This window comes from Pelecanus crispus, chromosome 2, assembly GCF_030463565.1.
Source record: "Pelecanus crispus isolate bPelCri1 chromosome 2, bPelCri1.pri, whole genome shotgun sequence".
NCBI lineage: Eukaryota > Metazoa > Chordata > Aves > Pelecaniformes > Pelecanidae > Pelecanus > Pelecanus crispus.
Window position 1 is genome coordinate 48,852,208 of NC_134644.1, and position 24,170 is coordinate 48,876,377.

At 38.1% G+C, this 24,170-nt stretch overlaps 1 protein-coding gene across 1 annotated transcript in view; it reads left to right on the forward strand.

Annotated features, from left to right (window-relative positions):
- Positions 1–24,170, forward strand: part of NEK11 (NIMA related kinase 11) — a 92,876-nt gene that overhangs the window by 39,864 nt on the left and 28,842 nt on the right. The window contains exons 9-12 of the mRNA XM_075705443.1: positions 2,254–2,373; positions 4,435–4,528; positions 5,385–5,523; positions 23,201–23,325. Of these exons, the coding sequence (XP_075561558.1) occupies positions 2,254–2,373; positions 4,435–4,528; positions 5,385–5,523; positions 23,201–23,325 (478 nt within the window). The remainder of the gene's footprint in view (positions 1–2,253; positions 2,374–4,434; positions 4,529–5,384; positions 5,524–23,200; positions 23,326–24,170) is intronic.

The following is a 24,170-nucleotide window of genomic DNA, read 5'->3' on the forward strand; positions in this document are numbered from 1 at the left end:
TGCCAACTCTATCTGAATTATACTGAGTATTTAATGCTTATTCAAACATAAAGTATGAGAATCTTCAAGAAACAAACTTTTAATCCATGCCTTCGTTTTGTGGGTACAAGAGTTCAAATTATCTGTATGCACCAAAAGATTGTAGCTGCTCTGAGAAAGCAGTATTTTTACTTGCAAAATATATATCCAGACTTCAAATGCGCCCATGCTTCTAGAACAGATGGATAAAACCACTTCCTATTGTTTGTAACATATACTATGTTCCATACCTGATCCATTTTCATTAGTTTGAATATATTGAGTCTCATCATCTTCCAAATGGACTTCATATATTGACAGAGCTAGCATATGGGGAGGACATGAATGCATATCCCAGAGTCTATAACTTCTCGTTCAAAAGCAAGTCTATAGCCTCTAAGAGAAATAGCAAGTCCTAACTATAAACACCACGTTCTTATACTTTTGCTAAAAGAAAATAGAAAGTCAGCTGCTGTCGTGCAGAGTTTTAGAGCTCCTAAAAACTGTGGAGCAATGGATAGCAACTGTTTTTGACTGAGCATGGAAATTTACCTTGAGGTTTTCAAATTCAGGGCATCAATTTGAGAAAAAAATCCTAGGAGAAGCTTCACTATAAATTACCTTCAAATCTGCTGCAGTCTGATTCTTTTTGGCTAAATGTTTGGAATATGCATAAAGTCATAATCTTATTATGACTTTCATTGTATTTATGAGAATGTTAGCTGTCTGTAGTGCTACTGGTAAGCAAAATGCCAGATAATTTCTGCAATTCCAGAACTAAAGAGGTAGGTAAAATGAAATAAAAATATCTGAAAAATGGTAGAGAGCAGGAAAGTGGAGGAGAAATAATTTTAACATAGTGAGTTTCCCACATCTGCTGTAATGCAGCAATACTCTAGTCTGAGTCAGTGTACAAGGAGCTGCTTGTTATGGTGTCCTCCCCAGTCATTGCTACTTTGTATTTATGATTTTTTTTTCTCACTAGGAATTATTTTTGCCATGTATAGTTAAGTCTAGTTTCTTCTAGTAAAGGCCTCTAATGGCTTACTTTATTCCAGTCCCATGCAAGTCATAAATTTTAAATATTTAAGTAAGCATAAATCTGTACAAGTTCAGTTTCAACTTGGATGAAAAATGGCTTTTTTTCCCCAAGAGGTTCTTACAATTTAAATCAGAGTTTTTTACAGGGGACAAGAAATATGTCTACATTATTCATACTTGAAGAGTTAGTTCCATTCTTATGAATAATTGAACTCTTCTTGTCTTTGTCCTTAGTCTTTCATATTTCACACTAATATTCATCTTTACACTATTTCCCTCTATAGTCAACATTTGAAAAGCATGATGAAAACTTCTCATTTATTAAAATCTTGATTTCAAAATGATAGTCCAGAAGGAGTGTTGCAATTTGTATGGTTACAAAACTAGGGTCTTAGATGATCAGAAGTGAATTCATCTCATAAGGGCAAAAATAGTAATTTGAAATGAATACTTGATCTCATAAATACAAACCATAGAAAGATTTGGTGCAAGTGAAATATGACTGCCAAGGCATTGCAAACTATAGTTTAATTTTTGTAATTACTGTAGGATGTGAGATAAAAATCTGAGATTAATATCCTTTTTCTAATACCGGACTAACATTGCTCTCCTCTGTTGATAAATACAGCTGACATACATATGTCAGTACTTCATGCTCAACTTTCAGAGATGGTCTATGGAGACCATCTTACCAGTGAATTCTTATTATTGGTTAGGACCAGAGATTCAAGAGGACAACATGATAATTATATCTGTCATTAAAGATGCATTAATATTCTTTTTTATTCTAGACAGCTTGTAACAATGAATGCAAAATGTATGGGTGACATTGCTCTTTTCTGTGGTTCTCATTTAAAGACTGCTTGTACTTGGAATATGCTCAATAATGAAGCCTGACAGGGTAAATGTTTCATTGTGCTTCAGCGTTTATTCTTTTAAGGAGCCAAGTTTACCTTTTTCCGTTGTCACCTGAAATGCCTAAAATGATTCATGTTCTTCATGAATCTACATCTAAGTTTAAATATTTCAATTTAAAAGAGGCATTTGCTTTCCAAACCAAAGTCGTTTAGTCTGTTACAGTACCTGTGACTTTCTAATTATTCCATTTGAAATGTCACTATGTTTCAATATCAAATCAAAATACTGAGATTTACATTTTTATATGACGATGGGCTTGCATGCATTCAATTTCAGGCAGAGGAAAGTTCATTTACAAACTCTTCAGGAACTGTCTGAAGTACAGAAAATGACACCACGGGAACGAATGAGGCTGAGGAAGTTAAATGCTGCAGATGAGAAAGCAAAGAAGTTGAAGTAAGTTGAGCATAACATTAGCCTCATGCCCTAACCATGCAGTTTTCCCCATCCAACAGTCTAACAAGAGAGTTAGAACTGTCAAGGTAAAAATAAAAATAGAAAGGGTCAAAGTGAGTGGGGATTTTGGATAAGTTAAATCGCAGTAATTATTTATGCAGGGAAAAAAATGTCAGAATGTTAGCCCAAAACTGGTACTTGGAGCATTGTGTTTCTGGTTAAATAAGTATGTCAGAGATTTTCACATGTGTTACAACAGGAGATTTTTTTTTTTTAATGACTTGTCATTTTAAGGACTGCACAATCTGAGGGGTTGGACAATTGTTTTGGCCTAAGAGATTTGCCAATAGAAGTTAATAGCTCAGAGGATAGTCTTATCAAATGATCAAACGGGAAGAATGGACGTATTATAAAGGCTTTATGAATTATGGGGTTTTTATTAAGTGAGTGAGACATAATAAAAGGGGAGATTTGAAGGAAAATAAGTACTGTTTCTGAGTGGAATATGAGAAACAGCTGGAAAGCTACGTGTGTATTCATGGATTCCTTTTTAAATAAAAAAAGAATATACTGTTTTAATGACACACTTGAGTTTTTCCCAGTTAAAAATATTCAGTGTTTTATTTGGTATGAATGAAAATTGGAAACCACATTAATTTTTAATTAATTTTTAATGTTTTCTTCAAAAGCATTTTGCAAAGTGCAATGTAAATTAACAAATGTTTACTAAGTTATTTATAGAGGATAATAGAGGGAATAATTATTTCTGATCGTGAGAATGGGCATCTTAACCCTATCTTGCCAAAGCAAGTTAGCAATTCAGTAGGGCAATGATGTCCTAGTGCAGAAAAATATTGCAAGGTGACATGAAGTCTGAATTTATGGCCTCAGAAACTCTGTAGCTACATATACCTGCAAATCAATACCAATTGCAGTTGAGTGAAATGCTCAGTAAAATCACGTCCTAGCATTACTTGTGCCAACTTATGATGCCCATATCCAAAGGCTACAAACAAATAAACTAAAGGCCTTCATATCCTTTTGGAAAATATGTCTTATTAGCATGTCTGTCTGATGCTTACCATTGCATTTGATACTGGAGACGGTATGTAAATTTATTCTCATTTAAAAAAAATCTCCTTGATTTGAAATCACTGTGTAAATATAACACCTCTTCTGCACGGTGTTTTCAATAATATGATAGGCCAATTTTTGTACTTATATGAAATTTATGAACAGGAAGTGGGTCCCTTTGACTTTTTAAAAATGGATGGAGCTTAGGAAATAATACTAATTGCAGGATAGTTCTAGTTTTTTTTTCATTTTATTTACTTTCTTGCACTTAAGTGTTTTCTATTTAGATTTTCTTGGGTTTTTCCCCAGCAACAAAATTAAATAGATTTATTTTGTAATTTAAAGGCAACATACTAATCTTCAAATCTTGTTCTCAGTCATGAATCTTTAAAATGGATCTATATTCAGCTCTGGGTTATTGCCAGCTCACTCTTGCTGAAAGTATTTGAAAATACTTTCAAAACCACTACCTTCTCAGACTGGAGATCTGCTTTCAGCAGTACAAATCTAGAGATGGATGGCAAGGGGATGTAGTAATGGAAACTGGAAGAGCTGCTTAATGTAGAACCTGGTTTAAGTAGGCCTGTACAGAAAAATGCAGTTACCAGCTCTCCCCAAGGGGAAGTGTTCATAGCATGCAAGTGTTGTGTGCCTGTCTTCAGCTGAAAGGTCCCTGGACGACATGGTAGAATAAAGTCCAAAGTATTTAAGATCTTTGGGAGAAACAAAAAAGACTGGGACTAATAATTTACTATTTCTCAATTACATTGTGCAAGTTATGAAAGAAAAATATAATAGTGTTTGGAAATAAGGCCTGAAATCTATTGGTGAGTTCACTAAAACTAACCTCACCTTCAGTAGATGCCATGAATGTTTGACACCATGGGAGTCTAGTTATGGAGTCTGTTTTTCCACATCTACTTTTAGAAGATCCCTTTGTGCAGTCCCTGATATCAGATCCTAAACACAAGTAGTCTGTATTTACAGACAGCTGGCAGAAGAAAAATACCAAGAAAATATCAAAAGAATGCAAGAATTGAGGTCCCGTAATTTTCAGCAGCTGAATGTCAATGTCCTACATGTAAGTATGGGCTGTTGTTCGGAGGCGTCATTTATGCACATTCAGTGTACACCACTTTTCTGATTTCCACACGCTTTCTTTAGCACTAGAGGCACTGTCCTGTTCTAAGACTAATAATTTGGAAATGCATCAAAGTCTGGACCACTTAGCTGAGCCTGTGGATCTGTGATGAAGGAAAGTACATTCAGTTATTCAGATATGGTTCAACAAACTCTCTATTCATTGCACAATTTTCTTAAGTCACCCTTAAATCTAAATCTGCTGTCTGAAATGTACTTACTGACAGTCTGTGTAACATCAGAGTTCAAAATACATTCATTTTCAAGATAAGTTTAGAATTGTAGTCCTTTAAACACTCTCATTTGGCATGGCTGTGGGTTCTTTTCATTTCATTAGTTAAGAATATTAACATTTCAACTGGCTTTTTAGTAAGAATGAAGTCTTGGAATGACTCCCAGTGTAAGCTGTCCTTTGCTTTTAAGCTATCTGCAACAGAAGATAGGCCTGTTCAATTCTAGCGCTACATCTTATTGTAGAGAGAACAGTGTCAGTTTGGAAATAATCAGTGAAAGCATCACAGAAATAATGAGGTTTTGGTTAGTGCTTTGTCTTCTACCTTTTCTTTCGCATGCAGTCTAGTTTCTATTTCCTATTGTGTCTGGAGAAAAAAATATGTTAAATCTGTCTCTGCTTATGGCTGAGTCACTACTGATCATTTGCAAAAAGTTAGGATTTTTTTTTAGTGTTTGCCTAATACAAGTCCCAGCAGTTATGTAGATCAGGGCAACCATTGTATTGTGATCCTGCTGAAAGCTTTAATCGTACCTGTTTCTCCATGCTGCTTTGTTTCATTAAGGAATCTGATGCGCAGACTTCAAAACCCCTAATCCATTCTCAACCAGTCATTACACGCGACTATGTGTCCATAGGACATGATGAACCAAGTGGAAATGAGACATCAAGTCGACTCTGCATGTCTGAACTTACAGACCATGGTAAGAATTCAAAATTTGATGTTGAAATGAAACTTCCTATAAACAAAGCAAGTTTTGATTTTGTCCCTTGTAGTTAATTTATGGTGGAGAAACTGCAGTATAAAAAGTGGTCAGATTTGTAAAGTTGTCAAAAAAATTACAAAGAGAGAAGGAAAATAACCTAGCTGAATGTATGTACAGCAGATGTACAGCAAGGTTATGTGGCAGGGGGTCTGTGTTCCCAGAGTTTGAGTTACCTGTGAGCAGCGACAGAGGTGAACACACCTTCTCCAAATGAGATGCTGAGTTAGAAGGAAATAACTAATTTGCACATACAAGATGACTGGTGTTAGAAAAGCATTTCCTAAATTATCTCTGCAGTGCAAAAATGAGTACAAGAATTCAGAGCATTTGCACCTTTGCTGCACTTTGATGCTGTTTTCTTTATGTATAACAATGAGAGAAGCAGATGGAAACTCTTTACACTGTGCTTATCTATAATGTCCTTAAATACTTAGCTACTGTCTAGAGGATATGGAGTACTATGTAAGATGTACTTTTGTGTAGATAGATGAACAAATAGTTAAGCTTTTCAAAAAGAGTCAGACTGCGAAAATGTGCTTAATGAGGAAGATATTTTTAAGAGCACATTTATATGTTTTGTTTCTTCAGTGTTCTGGAATAGTGTCATACTCTTAAATATTTAAGAATCATTGTGTAAACACTATTATGGTGAAAGATTTTTAATCAGGTTAGAATCTTGCAAGTGTGCATTAACATACTTCTAAGTATGAAAACTGCTTTTCTCTAGTAGCTCTGCCTTTTAGTGTTGGTTTATGTACGTCTGTGAAGGTATACACTATTAAATGACAGGCATCAAAATCAGTTTCTTTGTGGTGGAGGTGGGTCTTTTTAATAGCAAATGGCTTTTTTCTTTCAATGTAGTCTCATTTATGTCTATGTGGTTGGCTTGCTATTTCACAGTATAAGGAGGGATGACCTGTGTAGGAGAGAACCCAGCTGCTAGAAATACATCCTGGGCATAGGGTGGGGAAGCTTGCAAATAGAGGACCAAGAGAAAGCAGTAAATGTGGGCAGGAGATGTACCGGGGGAAGCATACAAAGATACCTAAATAGAAACAGAACAACATGCATGAAAGGAAAGAAACTGATGTTTCTGCCTTTAGAGGCTATTAAGCTGTTAAACTATAATGACAGAAATTAGATGCATTTATATCTGTGATACAAAAGTTGGATCAATGCATTGACAAAGCTGAATGCATGTTTAATTGCTTTTGCCAGAGTCTCTGACATTGAAGTGGTGGGTTCATGAGAAAAAGGAGTTATGGATAGGCAAGAGAAATCACATGGTTTCTCTTCTTTGCTTTGTGACTACCTTGTTTTTCCTGAAGCTGATGTCAAAGCTGTTACTTACTCTATTCAGTATTCATACTCTTCTTCTTTTTAAACATTTCAGCGCAACCATGCCTGTCCTACATGTCTAATTATTAATTAAGTTATTAATGGCACCTTTGTACTTGAAAATGTAGAAACAGTTCCAGCTATTGATATTTCAATAGAATTTGGTTCTTGATCAATGGGCTATACAACAGAAAAAACAAGAAAACTAGAAGCAACACTATAAAATGGTTTTACAAAGTTGTCTTACACATTAATAAATCTTGCTAATGCATACTAGGTTAGCAGAAGTTAGACTACAAATACCAGACTAACAAGCTCCCGAACTAAAAACAGTTGAGGAAGGGGAGAAAGGCAGGAGAGAGAGTCTGTTCATGAATGCCAAGGAGGCGCAGCAGCAGAGTTACTTCACGTCAGACCTAAAAAGTCCTCTCAGGAACGGGAAAAGCTGGTAGGGAACAGCTAGGGATGGTACCCCAATCCTAACAGGTAGAGAGGAAAGTTCAAACTGTCTTTGGCTCATATCCTGCAGTCCTTAGAAAAATTTGCAACATGAACAGAAGAGCAAGGCTTGAAGCATTGAAAGGCCAGGCTCTTAAAGGGTTAGAGAGAGGCATAGAAAATAAAACACCTTACAATCGGCTTTCACTGAAAATTATCTAAAGCATTATAAAACATAGTTGTATGTTATTGGGGAAGGCGTCAAATACAAAGCTCAAGGTTTAGCCTTAGTTAGTAGATTTAAAACCCATAGCATCTTGATCCAATTTTATCAGTGCTAGTTGCTTTTACTGAAAGTTAGGAAAAACAAGGCAGTGTAGTTAGATAAATGAAAATCATTATGACATTTTGGGGTTTTGGACTTCACGGTAGACAAGTTTCAGTAATGTCAAAAACATTTAAATGCTGTAGACTTCCCTAAGAAGTTTAAGCTTCTCTCCATGTTTGTTTTATGTAATCTGGAATGATTTTCTGAACACTTTTCATTCTAATTAGCACCCCTGTGCACTTGAAGAACATTTAAAAGAGTTTTCTGAAATCAAAAATTGCTGACCAGTTTGTTAGTTTTCAAGCAGGTTTTCTTTTTTGGAGTATGAAAGAGATCTGAGTGGACCCTGTGCTTTTGATGTTGAGATGAACTCAGTCTATTACAGAAAATGTTCATCCAGATTGTTGACAATTGGTACAAGTTCTTCAGAAACTTAAAGGAATAATCTGATTCTTATTCGTACAGAGAAATTCTGCAGGCAATGTGAATACTATTTTTTAACAATAAAATTCAGTTAGTTCTTCAACATCATGTTCCTTACTGTGCCATCCAGCTATACTATTGTCGTGGTTTAACCCCAACTGGCAACTAAGCACCACACAGCCGCTTGCTTGCTCCCCACCCTGGTGCAATGGGGGAGATAATTGGAAGGGTAAAAGTAAGAAAACTCGTGGATTGAGATAAAGACAGTTTAATAGGTAAAGCAAAAGCCACGTGCACAAGCAAAGCAAAACAAGGAATTCATTTGCTACTTCCCGTCGGCAGGCAGGTGTTCAGAGCCATCCCCAGGAAAGCAGGGCTTCATCACATGTAACAGTTACTTGGGAAGACAAAACGCCATCACCCTGTATGTCCCCTCTTCCTTCTTCTTCCCCCAGCTTTTGTTGCTGAGCATGATGCCATGTGGTATGGGATATCCCTTTGATCAGTTGGGGTCAGCTGTCCCAGCTGTGTCCCCTCCCAGCTTCTTGTGCACCCCCAGCCTGCTCACTGGTGGGGTGGGGTGAGAAGCAGAAAAGACCTTGATGCTGTGTAAGCACTGCTCAGCAGTTAACTAAAACATGCCTGTATTATCAACACCATTTTCAGCACAAATCCAAAACATAGCCCCATACCAGCCACTACGAAGAAAATTAACTCTATCCCAGCCAAAATCAGCTCAACAATGCAGATTTATTCTTTTCTCATAGAGACTGGGAACACTGCTGAGTTCTGTGGGACTGACTGAGAGCATGGTTTTTAAATCTGACTGTTCAGATGTCACTTGCTAAGCAAGACCAACTTATGATGGCTGGTACACCTTGGCATGCTGTTGCCTTTCTCCCTGTTCACTGCTGGGATTCTGGGTGGATGTTCTGTAGCATGCTCCATGCCTCAGCAGAAAATGAAGAACTTGGGGAGGGGGAGAAATCAAAGAAACATGAGCTTTTGCAGACAGAAATCACTCTGAAAATCATCTGTGCCTGCGTTACTTAAGCTCAAGAAGAAAGGGATCCAATTTTAACCTGGGAGTGGGCAGCAGTGAAAAATTATGTGAAAGCAAGTTATGCTGTTTTTTGGTTTAATCAGCAAAGAGAGGAAGCTGTGCATTAAGCACACTTATTCCAGAGCCATTATCTTGCCTCCTGTTGGTGCTCTGCTAGAGAGAAAGTGCTGTCCCCCAGTCCCACCAATTTCTCACCATTTGCTTCTGTTCCATGGAAAGAGAACAAGCTCCAATTTGACCACCAAGTCCAGACTGTGGCTGCCATAAGCCTCTACTCACACCGCCCCTTTGCTAATGAATTTGACCTGTTTTATATACTCTGGAAAGTTCCCCCTGTTTCTTTGCATAGAAAGCTGTTCCTGCACCAAAATATTGCAGTGCTTGTGAACCTTTTTACTTCTGGCTGTTTCATGCCAAACTTTTAAGATGCATTGCCTTATTGCCTTGCAGCTTAAGTAGTTCTCTTCCTTCCTTTGATTATTCTCCTCATGTTTTTATAGGCGGCAGTAATATCCTTCTGTGTAATACCTCTATGTAATACTTCTGTATTATTCATATGTTTTAACACTGGTCACTTCCTTATTCCTTCCTTAAGATGCTTCCAAGCTGTTATCTCCCAATTTAAAATAGATTATTTTGGTTTTAATGCTTAAACTCGTGACTCTGTTCTTTGAATTTTCTCCTTTTCCATTACTCCAGTTCTCAGGGTCACCCAGTGTATGTTATAATATCCTGGTCCTGCTTTGTATTGGTGATGCACTCCAGCTTAGCTTCTGGAAAGCAGTGCTGTGCATACTAACTCCAGCAGAGCAGAGCTCTCCCTGGCCAGCTGCTCTCAGTTACCCAGCGGATGGGTAGGCAGGCACACTGGATTATTAAGGAATATCTCTGTAAATCTTCAAGTTCTGGGACTTTGTCTCTCCAGTTCCTTGATTTAGCTTCATTTTGCATGAATGCTAGAGCAAAGGATTCTTCTGGTTTGGCTATTACTTCTCTCCACACTGCAGACCTTCAAAGAGTCATGGCAGGTTCACTTCCTTGCAATAGTGAAGGTTTAAAAACGTGCTTTAAATTTCTGTTTCTCTTAAGTTACTATGGTGTGTTTCTTAACAGTTCTGTATCTTTACTCATACAAACTGGAGTAAAAAAAAGTTCCCTTTATTTGTAAAAAGACAGGCAACAGAGTTGCTAAGAAAGAGTCAGCTAGAAAAATTATTTTTATGATTATTATTAACCATATTAAGTAAATGGCTGAAGTGGTATGTTGAATGTATCATTAGAATGGTATATATTCTTACTGTATTGTTTCAGCTAGTAAGACCACTAACGCGTTCCTTGGAAATGTAAACCTTTGTAAATATAAACCAATGAAAAATGGCTTTACTCATTTGCAACTATTTTATGTAATAGTTTTAAACTGCATTAAATTTTTTGGATTTGTTATTTGGAAACAAAATGTAAAATAAATGATATTTTGGTAATGAAATATTTATGGAAAGATATTTTATAGTTGTGTTTAATATTCATTGAAAAATGTTGAGGTGTCCATCTTATGTGTCCAGGAATTTATGTAACTGTCATCAAACAAATAATTTAAAACTGGGGTGGACAAAGCAGTTAAGAAATATATTGTACTACTGGGAATAGTTTTGCTTTACTATAGATATCTTCATGTCTTTTCCATCTCCAGTTTCTCCAAGTACAAGCAAGAGACAAAAGAGCTGAAGTAAGTTTCATACTGGGATTGTACTCAGAGACACTGAGCCACTGTCAGTGTTAAATGCAAATCTTTATGAGTTGAAAATATATACGTGTATCTGTACACTTCATTTATTTTTAAGGAATAGCGTAAAATTGCTAATGATTAATAACTTAATTCCCTTTGTATTTTGATTTGGATTTTTTTCTTTTCTGCTACATTTCTTAAGCTCATTTTATTGATTAATTATTTCTGAATATTAAAAAGTATATTTTGCAAATCATGGCAATGAAGCAGGAATGGGCAGTGCAAAACGTGTCAGGATAAACCTGTACCTGTATTTCCTGTTTTTGCTGATATTTACCTAGGGAATAAGTCATTCATCCTCTCTGTTTATCATCAAAAAGAAAAGCCATCTTGCAATGTATTGGTTAAAATGACTTCCCCCACCCTGACCCATTTCCTTATAGAAATTATCTCCATTTGGACTAGGATATATATGCCAATGTACATTTTTCTGGAGATCACTGTATGATCAGTACATGTACTTAGCTTTCAGTAGTGGTTTTGTGAAAATAATGGTGAGGCAAATTATACTGTAGTGCTGGCAACTAGAGGTCAGTTTATCAATAAGAAAAAAAAAGAAGTTGTAAAAAAGGCTTGTTCATATTTAATTGCTTATTTCCATGGATGATATTCACTGCAACTGGAATAAAATTATTTATTTTCTAAAACACGAGCAAAAATTATCATCCAAAAAAATAAAAGTATCCATCAGCTACATCCAGCCTTGATGTTATGGATTAATATGGTCAGTGTCTTCCTATGCCAGCAAGAATGAGGCTTTTCCAGCTTGGCAGGTTCATTACATGTTTAATGTTCCTTCTGATGGGGCCTCCTTCTAAGGAGCTCCTGGAACCATCACATGAGCAATGCATTACTTTCTAGTATAGCGATATAGTTCATCTTCATCTACTATTTAACTTTTCTGAGCTCGTAGTGTACTTTTCTGATTATACAAAAAAGTAATCAGAAGAGCAGATGTCCATTTTCCAGAGAACTGGATACTGAGAGAAGTGTCAGATACTGAGGGTCATCTTTTCCATGGATTTTGGAGTACTGGTAGACCACCATGGCTTTTCTGTGTGATCTACCACACACTGGGCTAGGTAGGATGGAAAATTGCAGCTCTGTCACTACAACACATTCATTATTTGAGTGCAGGTCCTTTTGCTTTTGGTCTTCTAAGGAAGCCAGATTTTACAGCATAAATCCTCTCAACTCTGCATACAACTTGATTCCTCTTGACTGGCTCAAAGTTTGCAGAGGTATTTATTAAATAGGAGACACTGCTTATGAGGACTTACTTGTAATGAATCGAGAGAAATCTTTATCAGAGCATGCATTGTACTTATCCATGTGGGAAATTAGTGTGGAATATCTAAAGGTTCTTAGTTTACTACATAGAAAATCCTCTAGGTAGAGAAGCTCAGTCTTTGCCATTGAAAACAGCATGAAGAGCAAGGCATAATCCTGTTATACAACTGTAATGGCTAAATGTTCAAGGTTTCTGATTCAATTTCTACAGTAGAACTTGCCTTGGAATTGGCTACAAAATCATAAACTATCTAAAAGTGCTTGCAGATAGCTCAGTGCAATTACAGATGCAACAAAAACTACCATTTCCTTACCATTATCTTTGATCCTTCTTATTTGGATCAGTTTTTACAGTTGAAACATACTAGTTTGAAAGCTATCTCCATTACCAAACCCCCATACTTTTTAGAGGAGCCATAACGAGCATTAAATTCAACAAGCTACAGTCAAACAGGCATGAAAACTTAAAGCCACGCACTGGCATTCATGGCTAAAAGTGCCACTTTATATTCCTATCAGTTTCACAGCTGATGAGACATGTCAAACAGGAGTGGGGAAGATTTTTTTTTGTAAGTATTCCAGAAACTATATATGCAAATACATCCATATTTCTAAGGGCTTGTCCTTGCAGCACTTAAGTATGTTGAACGAAAAAGACAATGCAGCAAAACAACACTGGACATAACGGCCACCAATAAAATATTGTATCTTGGATTTTCGGATTGCCAGTACATTACTAGTTGGGGCTTCACCTGTGTTCACATCCATTTCTGCAAGAGCCCCAGGTCTGCATAAACTATTACTCTGCTCTTAATGGACATGTTTGTGTGTGGGAAGTGGTCAAGTTAAAGGATCAAAATAGCATAAGCTACCTACTTGTGCTATTTAAATTCTTTGTGCAGAAAAAGGATGTAAAAAATTAAAGGCATATAAATTAAAGGGACATTTTATATGATTTCTCTGATCTGTATTATATTCCTTTTTATTTCCGTATATTGCAAAGATTATAACATGTTAAATTCCTTAGCTTAATATGTTGCAATACATTACTTCTGGCAACCCCCTGATTTCATTACAATTCCAAAATAGCTAAGTACATTACAGTAACTGCATACATTATTTCTATATTTCCATTGCTAATTGTAAGTTATGGATATACTGCTTTGAATTTCAAGTGGGCAAAGTTCAGTTGGCTCTCAAATAGGAAATGTTCACTCATTATAAAGTATTGTGTGTTTTTTCTACTCTGTTATTTTTACAAGCTTTGTTGAAGGATTTTCAAGGTATTTTTTTAATCTTGGAAGGTTAAAAGCCTGTAATATTTCTCAGCACGTCTTTAAGCATCTCTGCACATGCACATTTTGTTTGGTGTCTGTAAAATGATACTTATGTATACTGATTGGGTAACTGAGTAACACTCCAAAATGTGAACATACAGGCAATCACACCGCTCGAAGGCTTTTGGGAAAATCATGTCTTGTTTTTCAGTCTGGCAAGGCAAAATAGAACAGAATAATATTTATAATAAGTGGCATTAAGCACCTTTCTGCATTATTATTGTTACAGTATCCTTTGCAACTAGAAAGACTTGTCTCAATTAAGAAGATAGTGTTGCAGTGACTTCTGCTGTGGGTAACCCATTGGTCTCCTCTTTTATATGGTTACCCTACTTCCAGGATTATAAGGCATATTCCCTGACTTGCTACTTGCTGAAATGATACCATGGGATACTTGCTGAGAGAAACTTGCCTGTTTAGTTCTGGCACTTACCGTTACCAGTCCTTCACTTGTCCTTGGCACATGGGGTGACAAAAGTCCTGAGACTCTGCTGAGTTTGAGGGTGTAGGCACTCTGGGGGCATGCACCTCTGACCTGCTTATCTGTCTCATGTTTTCGTTGGCTTGGTTTCACACTGAGATCCCACCTTGTCCCGGATTCAATTAAAGGAATAGTAAATCTGATTTGTTCTAGCAAAAGCAAGGTTTAACAAAGTTTGCAAGTTTTAGCCACAAAGAGGAAAATGAATCAATGCTTTTTTTTTTTTTTTTCCTCAATTGACTGAAGCATTATTATTCTTGTTTAAGGAATTCTTCCCTAGAAGTATTGCCTTTGGAGAGCTGATTTCTTGCTTTCGTTATAGCTCCCCATTTAAACCCTTCTTCCATGAGGGCAACCATAGAATTAAAGAGATATTATTGGGAATTTTATGACATTTTTAAGTCTAGTGTTTACAGGAATTTAGAAAGCTCTACGTATAGGTTTCTGTGCATTGTCCATTATCTTCAAGTTTTTACTCAAATGCTTTAGTTTATTTGAGGGCCATCAGGAATTGAACTCTATTCATAACCTCCTCAGGAAACCTTTTCCGAAGCTCTGTATTGTTCGGTATGCCTAGCTACTTAAATCTTTCCATAGCTTCACAAAAATTCACAGCTTGCTTCTTACAAGAAGTCTTGCTCTTACAGCTTCCCAGAGGGATCTGAATCATTCCCATTTGTTTTCTACTCTTTCAGTAAGTTCTGGTTGTGAAAACATCCCCAATTTATGTCTTAATGGCATTCTTGAACTGAATCTCAGGGAGAAGGAAGTGACTGTCTTAAGGGGCAGCTTTTTGTATTAATGCATGGACTCTTCTCAACGCCATCATCAGATTGAAAGCGAAAGTATCAGGCCATCTCTAGAAGATTCAGTAGGAAAACTGAGTCTTTATTTGAAAGTATGCTTTGGCTGATCAAAAAAGTTTAAAATAACTCAAGGACTAAGGTAGTTTTAAATTGATGTCATAAAGTAGCTTCATGGTCATTTTTCCTTTAATTTACAGCTTTTGCTCTGTTCCTGCTGGAAACTGTACAAATAATAGGGCAACCTTCACATTAATAGGGCCTCTTTGTGTATAAAGTAAGTGGCTTCCAAGACTCACTAAGTGCTCCCTGTTATTGACTACATTGCTGTATCGTTCTTTGTCTTCATTCATCTATCAGTATTAAAAGGATTTCTGACTATTTGGAAAATTTTTAGATTTGCTGAACTTTAAACTGTGCTTGAAAGGCAGTATGGCATCATCTTCATTGTAACTGCCTACCAGAGCCCCCATTTCTGTATATACAACAATTAGAAAATCAGAAGAAAAAAACCCCCAAACCACTCAGAAAATTAGGGAAAAGATGTGATGAAAGTGTTCCTCTTGCTGCTCATTTTGGTTACCAACTGCTTTTAGCAACTCCTTTTTTCCTCTCATGCTTTGCCTCTATACATTCTGATAAAATACCGGGAGGTGGAGGGTTTGGGGAAAAGAACTGTGTCCCTCAAAAAAACCATTTTTCTTAGAAATTGTATTTTGGTTAAAAAAAAAAAAAAAGTAATTTTTCCTTGGAAAACCATTTTGAACTAACTACTTCATTTCTAACATCATATAGTAGAAGATCGCCGTAAGGTTACTCTGATTTATATCCTCTTTATTTCTATTTTTCCTAGACACTTCACAATAGGTAAACCATCACTCAGTGAAGCCCACAAGTGAATTGGAGCTTTTTTCCTTTTTAAAATGCTAAGAGGAGAATTATAAAATATTAATGTTTAATTTTGGTTATATTTCTGGTTCTCATTTAGAACAACACATTTTACTTCACGTCTGTGCTGTACATGGCCATGTCAGAAGGTAATTCTTTTAATGTCTTTATAGTCCTTTTGTGTTTAGCCAAAAGGATCATACAGGACTTTCGTGGGAACAAAAGTCCTGTTATATCTCTTAGTTCATTTCTTAAACAACACATTTTCTGAGAGTCTTTTTCAGCCTAGTAGAGAAGAGCCAGACAAAAGCTTCCACTGACTTTCTGAACAATGAAGCTTCAGAGCTTCATAATGCGTATCTCATCTATAGCTGACCAAAGGATGACTATTCTCTTTGATGGAAACTTTTAAAATTGAAGGTTTTTTGTCTTGCACTGGGAAAAAAACCCCAAACCAATCTGAGTGGTCTTAAATTGTAATAATGGAGTTATCTTATTTTTTCTAATTGTATGAGCATTGACCTGAACTGCAGAGGGGCACAGACCCCTTGCTCTCTTTTGCAGTAGAATTTCTTATTCAGGATTATGTAGCTCAGGGAAACATATCTCTGTGTTTCAAACCTCTCTCCTAGTGACAATGCTTCAGCGCTTTCTGTTTTCTCCTTGAAGGGAGAAATCCCTTTCTGTTTTCTCCCTCTGTGATAACTGATGCACTGTTCTGAAGAGTGCTGGCCAGCCCTGTTCACCGTCTCCTTTTGCTGGTGATTTGTGAGAATGCGTACACATTGCAGGGGCATACAGAACAGGCAAGTTTCTGTTTAGCTTGTGAGCGTGTGTGTTAAATATGTGCACACACACAAATAGATCTGGTGTAATTCTAAACAGTTTGTTTGTGGAGCATCATGTAACCACAGAATCATAAAATAATTTAGGTTGGAGGGGATCTCTGGCAGTCTATAGTCCAATCCTCTGCTCAAAGCAGGTCTGATCAGATCAGGTTGCTCAGGGCTGTGTCTGGTCAAGTCTTGAACACCTCCAAGAATTGAGCTCCTGTTGCTGCTTTAAGCCCTGTTCCAGTATTTGATCACTCTCATTGTAAAAGTTTTTTTCCTAATGTCAGATTGGAATTTATGATGTTTCAGCTGGTGTTTGTTGCCTCTTGTCCTATTACCGTGCACCTCTGAGAAGAGTCTGGCTCCATCTTCCTTCTATCCTCTGAGCAGATAGTCATAGACAGCAATAAGATTTCCCCTTTACCTTCCCTTTTCAGGGCTCAACAGATCCTGGTCTCCCAGCCCCTCCTCACACCCAGGCACTCCAGCCCCCTGCCCAGTTTGGGGGCTGCTGCGGCATTTGCTCCAGTAGGTAACACCTGCTGAGATGGGATCAAACTGGAGTTTGCTGATGAATTTCCACAGAAAGGAAAGGACCAGGGGCACCTCTGCATTGTTGGTGTGGTCCTGCCAGTGGGCTGTCCTGCAGTGCGGCACTATGCAGAAGCAGAAGGTGGAGGAATGCTTATCTCTGCTCTTGCCTCAGTCCCCAGTGAGGCTCATGTGCAAAGCCTTGCAAGGGGGGCAGTGCAACTGTCTGCGTCCTGGCTCCCCTTCTTAGTTTTTTGAGCTCTCTGTGGCAGTATGTGGTAGCAGAGATGAGGTAGTCCATAAGAGCCGCTATATAGCACCGCTTTTCAGTGTGTTGGTTCATGTCACTGTAACATTAAGAGTGCATTATATCTCATGACAGTACATGTTTGTCAGAGCAGTCAAATGCTTTGCTTCTCACTTTGTTGTCTGTAGGACTGCACAGACCGAGGAGTGTAGCTATGTGAAACTATAACAACCTTTTACTTAAGATAGGAAAGTGACAGCTGAGAAAATCTGCCTTTTTCCAGAGATATGATGAAGCCTTGGGATTAAAAATGTACAATAGTCTCTAAGAGCCAAGTGTGACTTTGTTACTGTGAATACAAGTGGCGAAAATGACCATATGTTACACTGTTCTGTTTTCTTTTTTCTTCTCCTTTTTAAATAAAAGGGGCCTTACTTATTGTCTTCTGCATGCACTGGAATGTGAGAATGCTGTGTCAATGCACCAATTACAAGTATGACTTCAAGGCAAGAGGAAATTAAAGATATTTATCAAAGTATTTTCATATCTTTGGAGAAAACTGTTGTTGTTGCCAAGTTACCATGCTACCTGGAACAAGCTCTTAGTGGATTTAAGCAAAATATTACAAGTATCGCATTCCTTTGTTTTCTGCATAGCTTGTCTTCTTGGGAAATAACTGTGCTTTTATGATTTTTTTAGATAATGGGTTTTTACCCTTCCTTCAGCTATTAGCATCTTAGTAATATATAGAAAGAAATCTAAAGAGAATGTTATTATTCAGAGCTCGTTTTCTTTTGAATATCTAATAGCAAATATCCAGTGTCTCAATGCTATACCTAAGCTGCTTAGCAATACATAAGCAATAGCTGAGTTTGTTCTGAATGAAGTGCTTTGTAAGCAAATAAAAGGTATCATGACTGGCCTTAGTGCAATATGCACAGCTAGATAAAATGTAATGTATTTTCAGAGATCAGCTGACAGATCGGGGGGCATGAGGGGGCAGAAGCAGCCGTAGAGACCTTCCTTTGTGCTCCACATGGAGCATATAAGTATGCTGTATCAGAGGGAGAACAGGCAGCTGAGGGACAACTATATTACCGCGGCATTGCAGCCATCAGACTGCATGTTTTACCAGCTGGCACAGTATTACAAACGTTTGTATTGGATGTTACCATCACCTTTCTTTTCCAAGGGTCTGCGAGGAAGGCAGAGTCCCTGCCTACCACATGTATACTGCACAGGGTGACTTTGCTGCATACAAGGAATGGAGTGATTTGGACTCACTGTGCTTTGGGCAGGTTGGGAGTGCTGTATGAGCAAGGGGGTCCAATGGGCTGGAGACGGTGTCAGGACCTTCGGAAATGTGACGCTGTTCTTCTCCCAGTCCAGCTATCGAAATGAAGAGGCAGGGTACCCTCGGTTCTGCAGCAGTGGTTCCGTTTCCTCTTTTGATATGATAGGCTTGATGTTCATCTCACTAGCACCACTTTTTTACCCAAGTACATTCCAGGTACAAATAGGCTTAATTTCTATTTTATGTCAGAACAAAGGACAGGGTCAAGGTCCTGGCCTTGGAGCTTATACTAGGCTCTGCAAAGGTGTGTAAACAAAAGTCAAACAGACCTAGCCCAAAGATCAACATGGGTAAAAAACTGGTTGGGTGGTCGAGCCCAGAGAGTAGTGGTGAATGGAGTTAAGTCCAGTTGGCAGCCGGTCACGAGCGGTGTTCCCCAGGGCTCAGTTTTGGGGTCAGTCTTGTTTAACATCTTTATCAACGATCTGGATGAGGGGATTGAGTGCGCCCTCAGTAAGTTTGCAGATAACACCAAATTGGGTGGGAGTGTCGATCTGCTTGAGGGTAGGATGGCCCTGCAGAGGGACCTGGACAGGCTGGATCGATGGGCCAAGGCCGACTGTATGAGGTTTAACACGGCCAAGTGCTGGGTCCTGCACTTGGGTCACAACATGTGACCCCATGCAAACAACCCCATGCAACGCTACAGGCTTGGGGAAGAGTGGCTGGAAAACTGCCTGGCCGAAAAGGACCTGGGGGTGTTGGTTGACAGCCGGCTGAATATGAGCCAGCTGTGTGCCCAGGTAGCCAAGAAGGCCAACAGCATCCTGGCTTGCATCAGGAATAGTGTGGCCAGCAGGAGCAGGGAGGGGATTGTCCCCCTGTACTCGGCACTGGTGAGACCACACCTGGAATACTGTGTCCAGTTTTGGGTCCCTCACTACAAGAAAGACATTGAGGTGCTGTAGCATGTCCAGAGAAGGGCAACGAAGCTGGTGAAGGGTCTGGAGCACAGGCCTTATGAGGAGCGGCTGAGGGAACTGGGGTTGTTTAGCCTGGAGAAGAGGAGTCTGAGGGGAGACCTTATTGCTCTCTACAGCTACCTGAAAGGAGGTTGTAGTGAGGTGGGTGTTGGTCTCTTCTCCCAAGTAGCTAGCAATAGGACAAGAGGAAATGGGCTCAAGCTGCATCAGGGAAGGTTTAGATTGGATCTTAGGAAAAATTTCTTGACGGAAAGGGTAGTCAAGCATTGGAACCGGCTGCCCAGAGAGGTGGTGGAGTCACCATCCCTGGAAGCATTCAAAAAGCGGGTAGATGTGGCACTTTGGGACATAGTTTAGTGGACATGGTGGTGTTGGGTTGATGGTTGGACTGATGATCTTAGAGGTCCTTTCCAATCTTAATGATTCCTAGTTTTTACTTTAATTATAAATAATCCAGCCACCAAGCCAGGAAACATGAAATTGCTACTCTACCCTTAATTGATTTAGTGGTGGACTTGGTAATGTTAGGTTAATGGTTGGACTGGATGATCTTCAAGGTCTTTTCCAACCTAAACGATTCTATGATTCTATTTTTATTAAAACTACTTCTCTGAATGCATAAACCAAGGAGTTTTCTTCTGTGCTACATTGCTGAGGTGTGCAACTGCATCAGTAATGTTCAGGGATGGTGGCAGTAACCAGCCTTTTACAACCCACTTAGTGGAAATTGGGGGGTATGTGTGAAATATCCAGGATCATGGGAAAATTCAGGTAGCAAATATTCTGGAGGGTGGATTGCAGACATGGAAATGGAAGCATATGGGGCCCAACCTTCCCTGACCAGTGCCTGTCTGGAGCTGAAAGTACCAGCTCACTCAAGTTATCTGCACTTAGACTTTACTAGGCCAGCACACGTACAGCTTGCTATGTTGATTTATGATATCTGCTGTGCTAAAGCCAGCTTATGTGTTCTTGAAATTCAGCTGATCCTGGGTCTCAACAAAATAAGCTGTCAGTACTCAGATTAATTCAGCAGAGAACCAGAGATGTGTCTCTGCATGATGCACATGGATGACTGGGAGCTGGCTCTACTTAGTAGGACTCAAGCAACTGTTACGTGGAACCATATAGTCTAGATTAATATGTTGACGTTTTGAAGGTGCCTTCTTTAAAGATGTTTGTCATAAACCCAAGAAGTTTTAAAGACTTGTATTAGCTAAATCCCAAGTTCCCATCCACTGGACATGCTGTCTTCTTTCAGAAATGTCACTTGGAATAGTTTCTGAATCAGGGCCAGTAAACTTGTGTAACCTGGGAACATCTCTAGTGTCTGAACTAGCATTTAAAATTGTATTACTGAGCTTGGATTAACTGGCTGTATATGAACAGCTGTCAAAACAATTTCACAAATGGTAAAGCGAGCAATTCTGACAAGGATGCACAAGCTGGCATGGAAGTGGGATACAGGCAGTGCCAGCCCCACCACATAGTTCAGAGGCTTCAGCAGTTTTGGCTGGTCATGGACTACTCACCAGTTATAGAGTTTTACTGTAGCCAGAGCAGACATTTTGAAGCTAGATTTATGAGTAAAAAGACGGATTCTGATATCGTGTTTAGTTAGGAAGGGGAGGATTGTGGGTTTCAGTACAACAGTAAACAAATACATAATGTGGGAGGAGAAGACGACTCAGAAAACACTAGTGTAGTCCAATGTTTGTGTTATAACATAAAAAATAGGCTGATTCATATGTATTTGAATGCATATATACACATAGATAGAATGAGGATGAACCTAATAAAATTATACTAATCACAGGAATGACAGCCTTTCTGCAAGAAAGGAACATTAATGTTCACTCTGTCTGGAAAAGGTGATGTATCTTCATTTAGTAGTGTTCCTCCCATGCTAAAAAGGAATGATATTTAAGATTTTTTTTTTTTTAAATGAAGGGTTCAGCTTTTCTGTCAAATGGCACTTTGTAGAATGCAAACAATCAAACACAATAATAAATTCTTTTGTGGGAAAAGTTTTTGGATTGGGGGGGTTCTCCTGGAAGCCCATGTATTGATTCTCTCTCTTTTTTTTTTTTTTTTTTTTTTTTTTTTTTTTTAACTGAGAAATATGAAAAATAGAAAAAGGAAGGATTAGAAATTGTGGCAGTGGAGCATGGTGCTGTTATGCAGCTTCCATAAATAACTTAAAACAGAGAAACCTGAGTGAAAACAGTGTCAGCATTTTGGAGGTAAATAAACTTTATTAAAAAAGGAAGTATTTTTTAAAATACTCTGGAGACAGTAGATAGTAGAGATAATATCTCAACAGGAGAGCTTCAACCACTTAGTGCTGCACATAAATACATTTTCACTTTTTTCCTGAGTTCTCTCTCTTATGCCTTAAAGATTAGAATTATTCCTCCTGCCCAAACTCCAATGTCTTTTAATGGATTTTAATTGTATTCCATTGTTTAAATCCTTTTGGGTATTTTATCCATGTGAAACAAGTAAAAAAAAGGGAAAAAAAAAGCTATTAAGCATTTTTAATGGCGTATTATTGGAACTTAATATATTTCAATGCAGTAATATTTAAGATAAGTTAGTTTATATTTCTTTAAAGTAGTAGACTTAATTGGGAGGTATAGTGGAAATCAGCATTAGCTAAAGTTAGGACTGTGGTGATTTATGACAGCTGAACATTAAGCTGTTTTTGTCTTCAACTGTCATTTCTTGTAATAATATCAGGCAAAGATGGATACCAAACATTTTCTTTTTGAAAACTGTTAGCATAAAAATATTGTTTCTGGGCTTGGTGTAACTTATCTTGATAAGTCAGTAAGGGACTGCCTAAAATCAAAGCATGGGGGTTAGCTCTCCTGGAGCATCTCTCTCCATGAATGCTTAGGGCTACTGATGGGCTGGCTCGTTGGCTAGATTGATATTGCACTCACCGCTATTACTAAAACTTGTGATAGTAACAGACTGAGAGAGCATGACGCACAAGTATGCGTACCTTGACTTTACACCAGTTTCTTTTATTTTGTTATGCTTTTGCTTCAGGAAAGTTTGGAAAAAGATATAGGTTTTATTTCTTTTATCTTTTAAACATGTGCACGGTATATATTACTTTCCATTTTAGCTTAGCAGTTGTATTCGCCACAGGTTATACGTGTTAGAGAAAACCAAACTGGAGCATAATTTCAGCTCATGAAAGCTGGATTCAATTCAATGCTGACCCTGCTTTGACTAGATGATCCTGTGAGGTCCCTTCCAGCCTGAATTATTCTATGGTTCAGTGATTTCAGGCCAAAATCAATATAGATTCTTTGAGGTCATTAATTTACATATGATGAGGATCTGACCTTTTGCCAGAGACAGCTTTAACACTGCTTATCATGTCATCAAAGATGAACATTTTAATCTGAGAACCTGTCCCTTGATTTCAATTACAGAATGCATTGCTAGTGATATAACATGGGTGGTGTAAAATCCATTTTATCTTTTTAATATTGTGCATATTGTCTGTCTCTATACTTTAAACTCATAATTGCTGTTAGAGATCCCTGAAGACCCAGAAATTGCAGAAGAATATTATAATGATGAGTTTGAATCCTGTTCAGAAAGCAGTGAAGAGGAGGAGGATGTGGAAGCATCACAGACGGTCTCTAAGACAAATCACCAGGTATCATGACCTTTGGGAAAACAGTATACACTTGATGCTCATGGGAAAATTAAGCTCCTTCCAAGATTTTGTCCTACTGACATTACTGAAATTTGTTTTTGTTAGGAATGTGTGTGTATATCAATATCATGAATTAATTATATGTGTATGCATATGTAATTCTTGCATTCCTTCAATATTAAGGATAACACTCTCATGAATGCCATAAGGCCGCTTGTTGTCAGTCAAATAAGTTGTGTCTGTAACACTCACAGTGGGGTTCTCTCACGTGTTAGCTATGGGTAAATTAAGTTAAAGCTGAAAGTATACTTCAAGCATAAGGTCTGAGTTCCAGCTCTAATTCCTGGGGACAGATAGGCACCTCTAGTTGCCACTTCCTTCTGCCTATATTAGACATATTTTTTAGGATGGTGTGCTGAACTGTGAGCCTAAACAACTGCAAGACTTGAGCAACAAATCTGTAGACTTTCCCAAGAATCTCAGAAAGTGTCAGTGGAGAGAAAAGTTGTTATGGAGAGGCTTAAAGTAGCTTTATGAGGTGAGGCTGCCACAAGAAAGTCTTAGGGATTAAAGTGTGAAGAAGGCTGAAGAATTGGAGAAGGCACCTGATTTAGATCTGATCAGAATGAGCTGAGATGAATCTTGTCTCCAGTGATCAAGTCTCAGTAAAATCAATGAAATTAAATGCCCAAGTCAGTTCTAAAAATGGATCTTCCTAAGGTATTCAGGAACAAGTCATTTCTCCCCTGGGCCACCAGCTTAAAGCATTGCGTACAGTGCCTCTGAACAGTACTGTCCGATTCTGCTTAGGATCATATATGTTATTCTGAGTTCATGTGCAAATT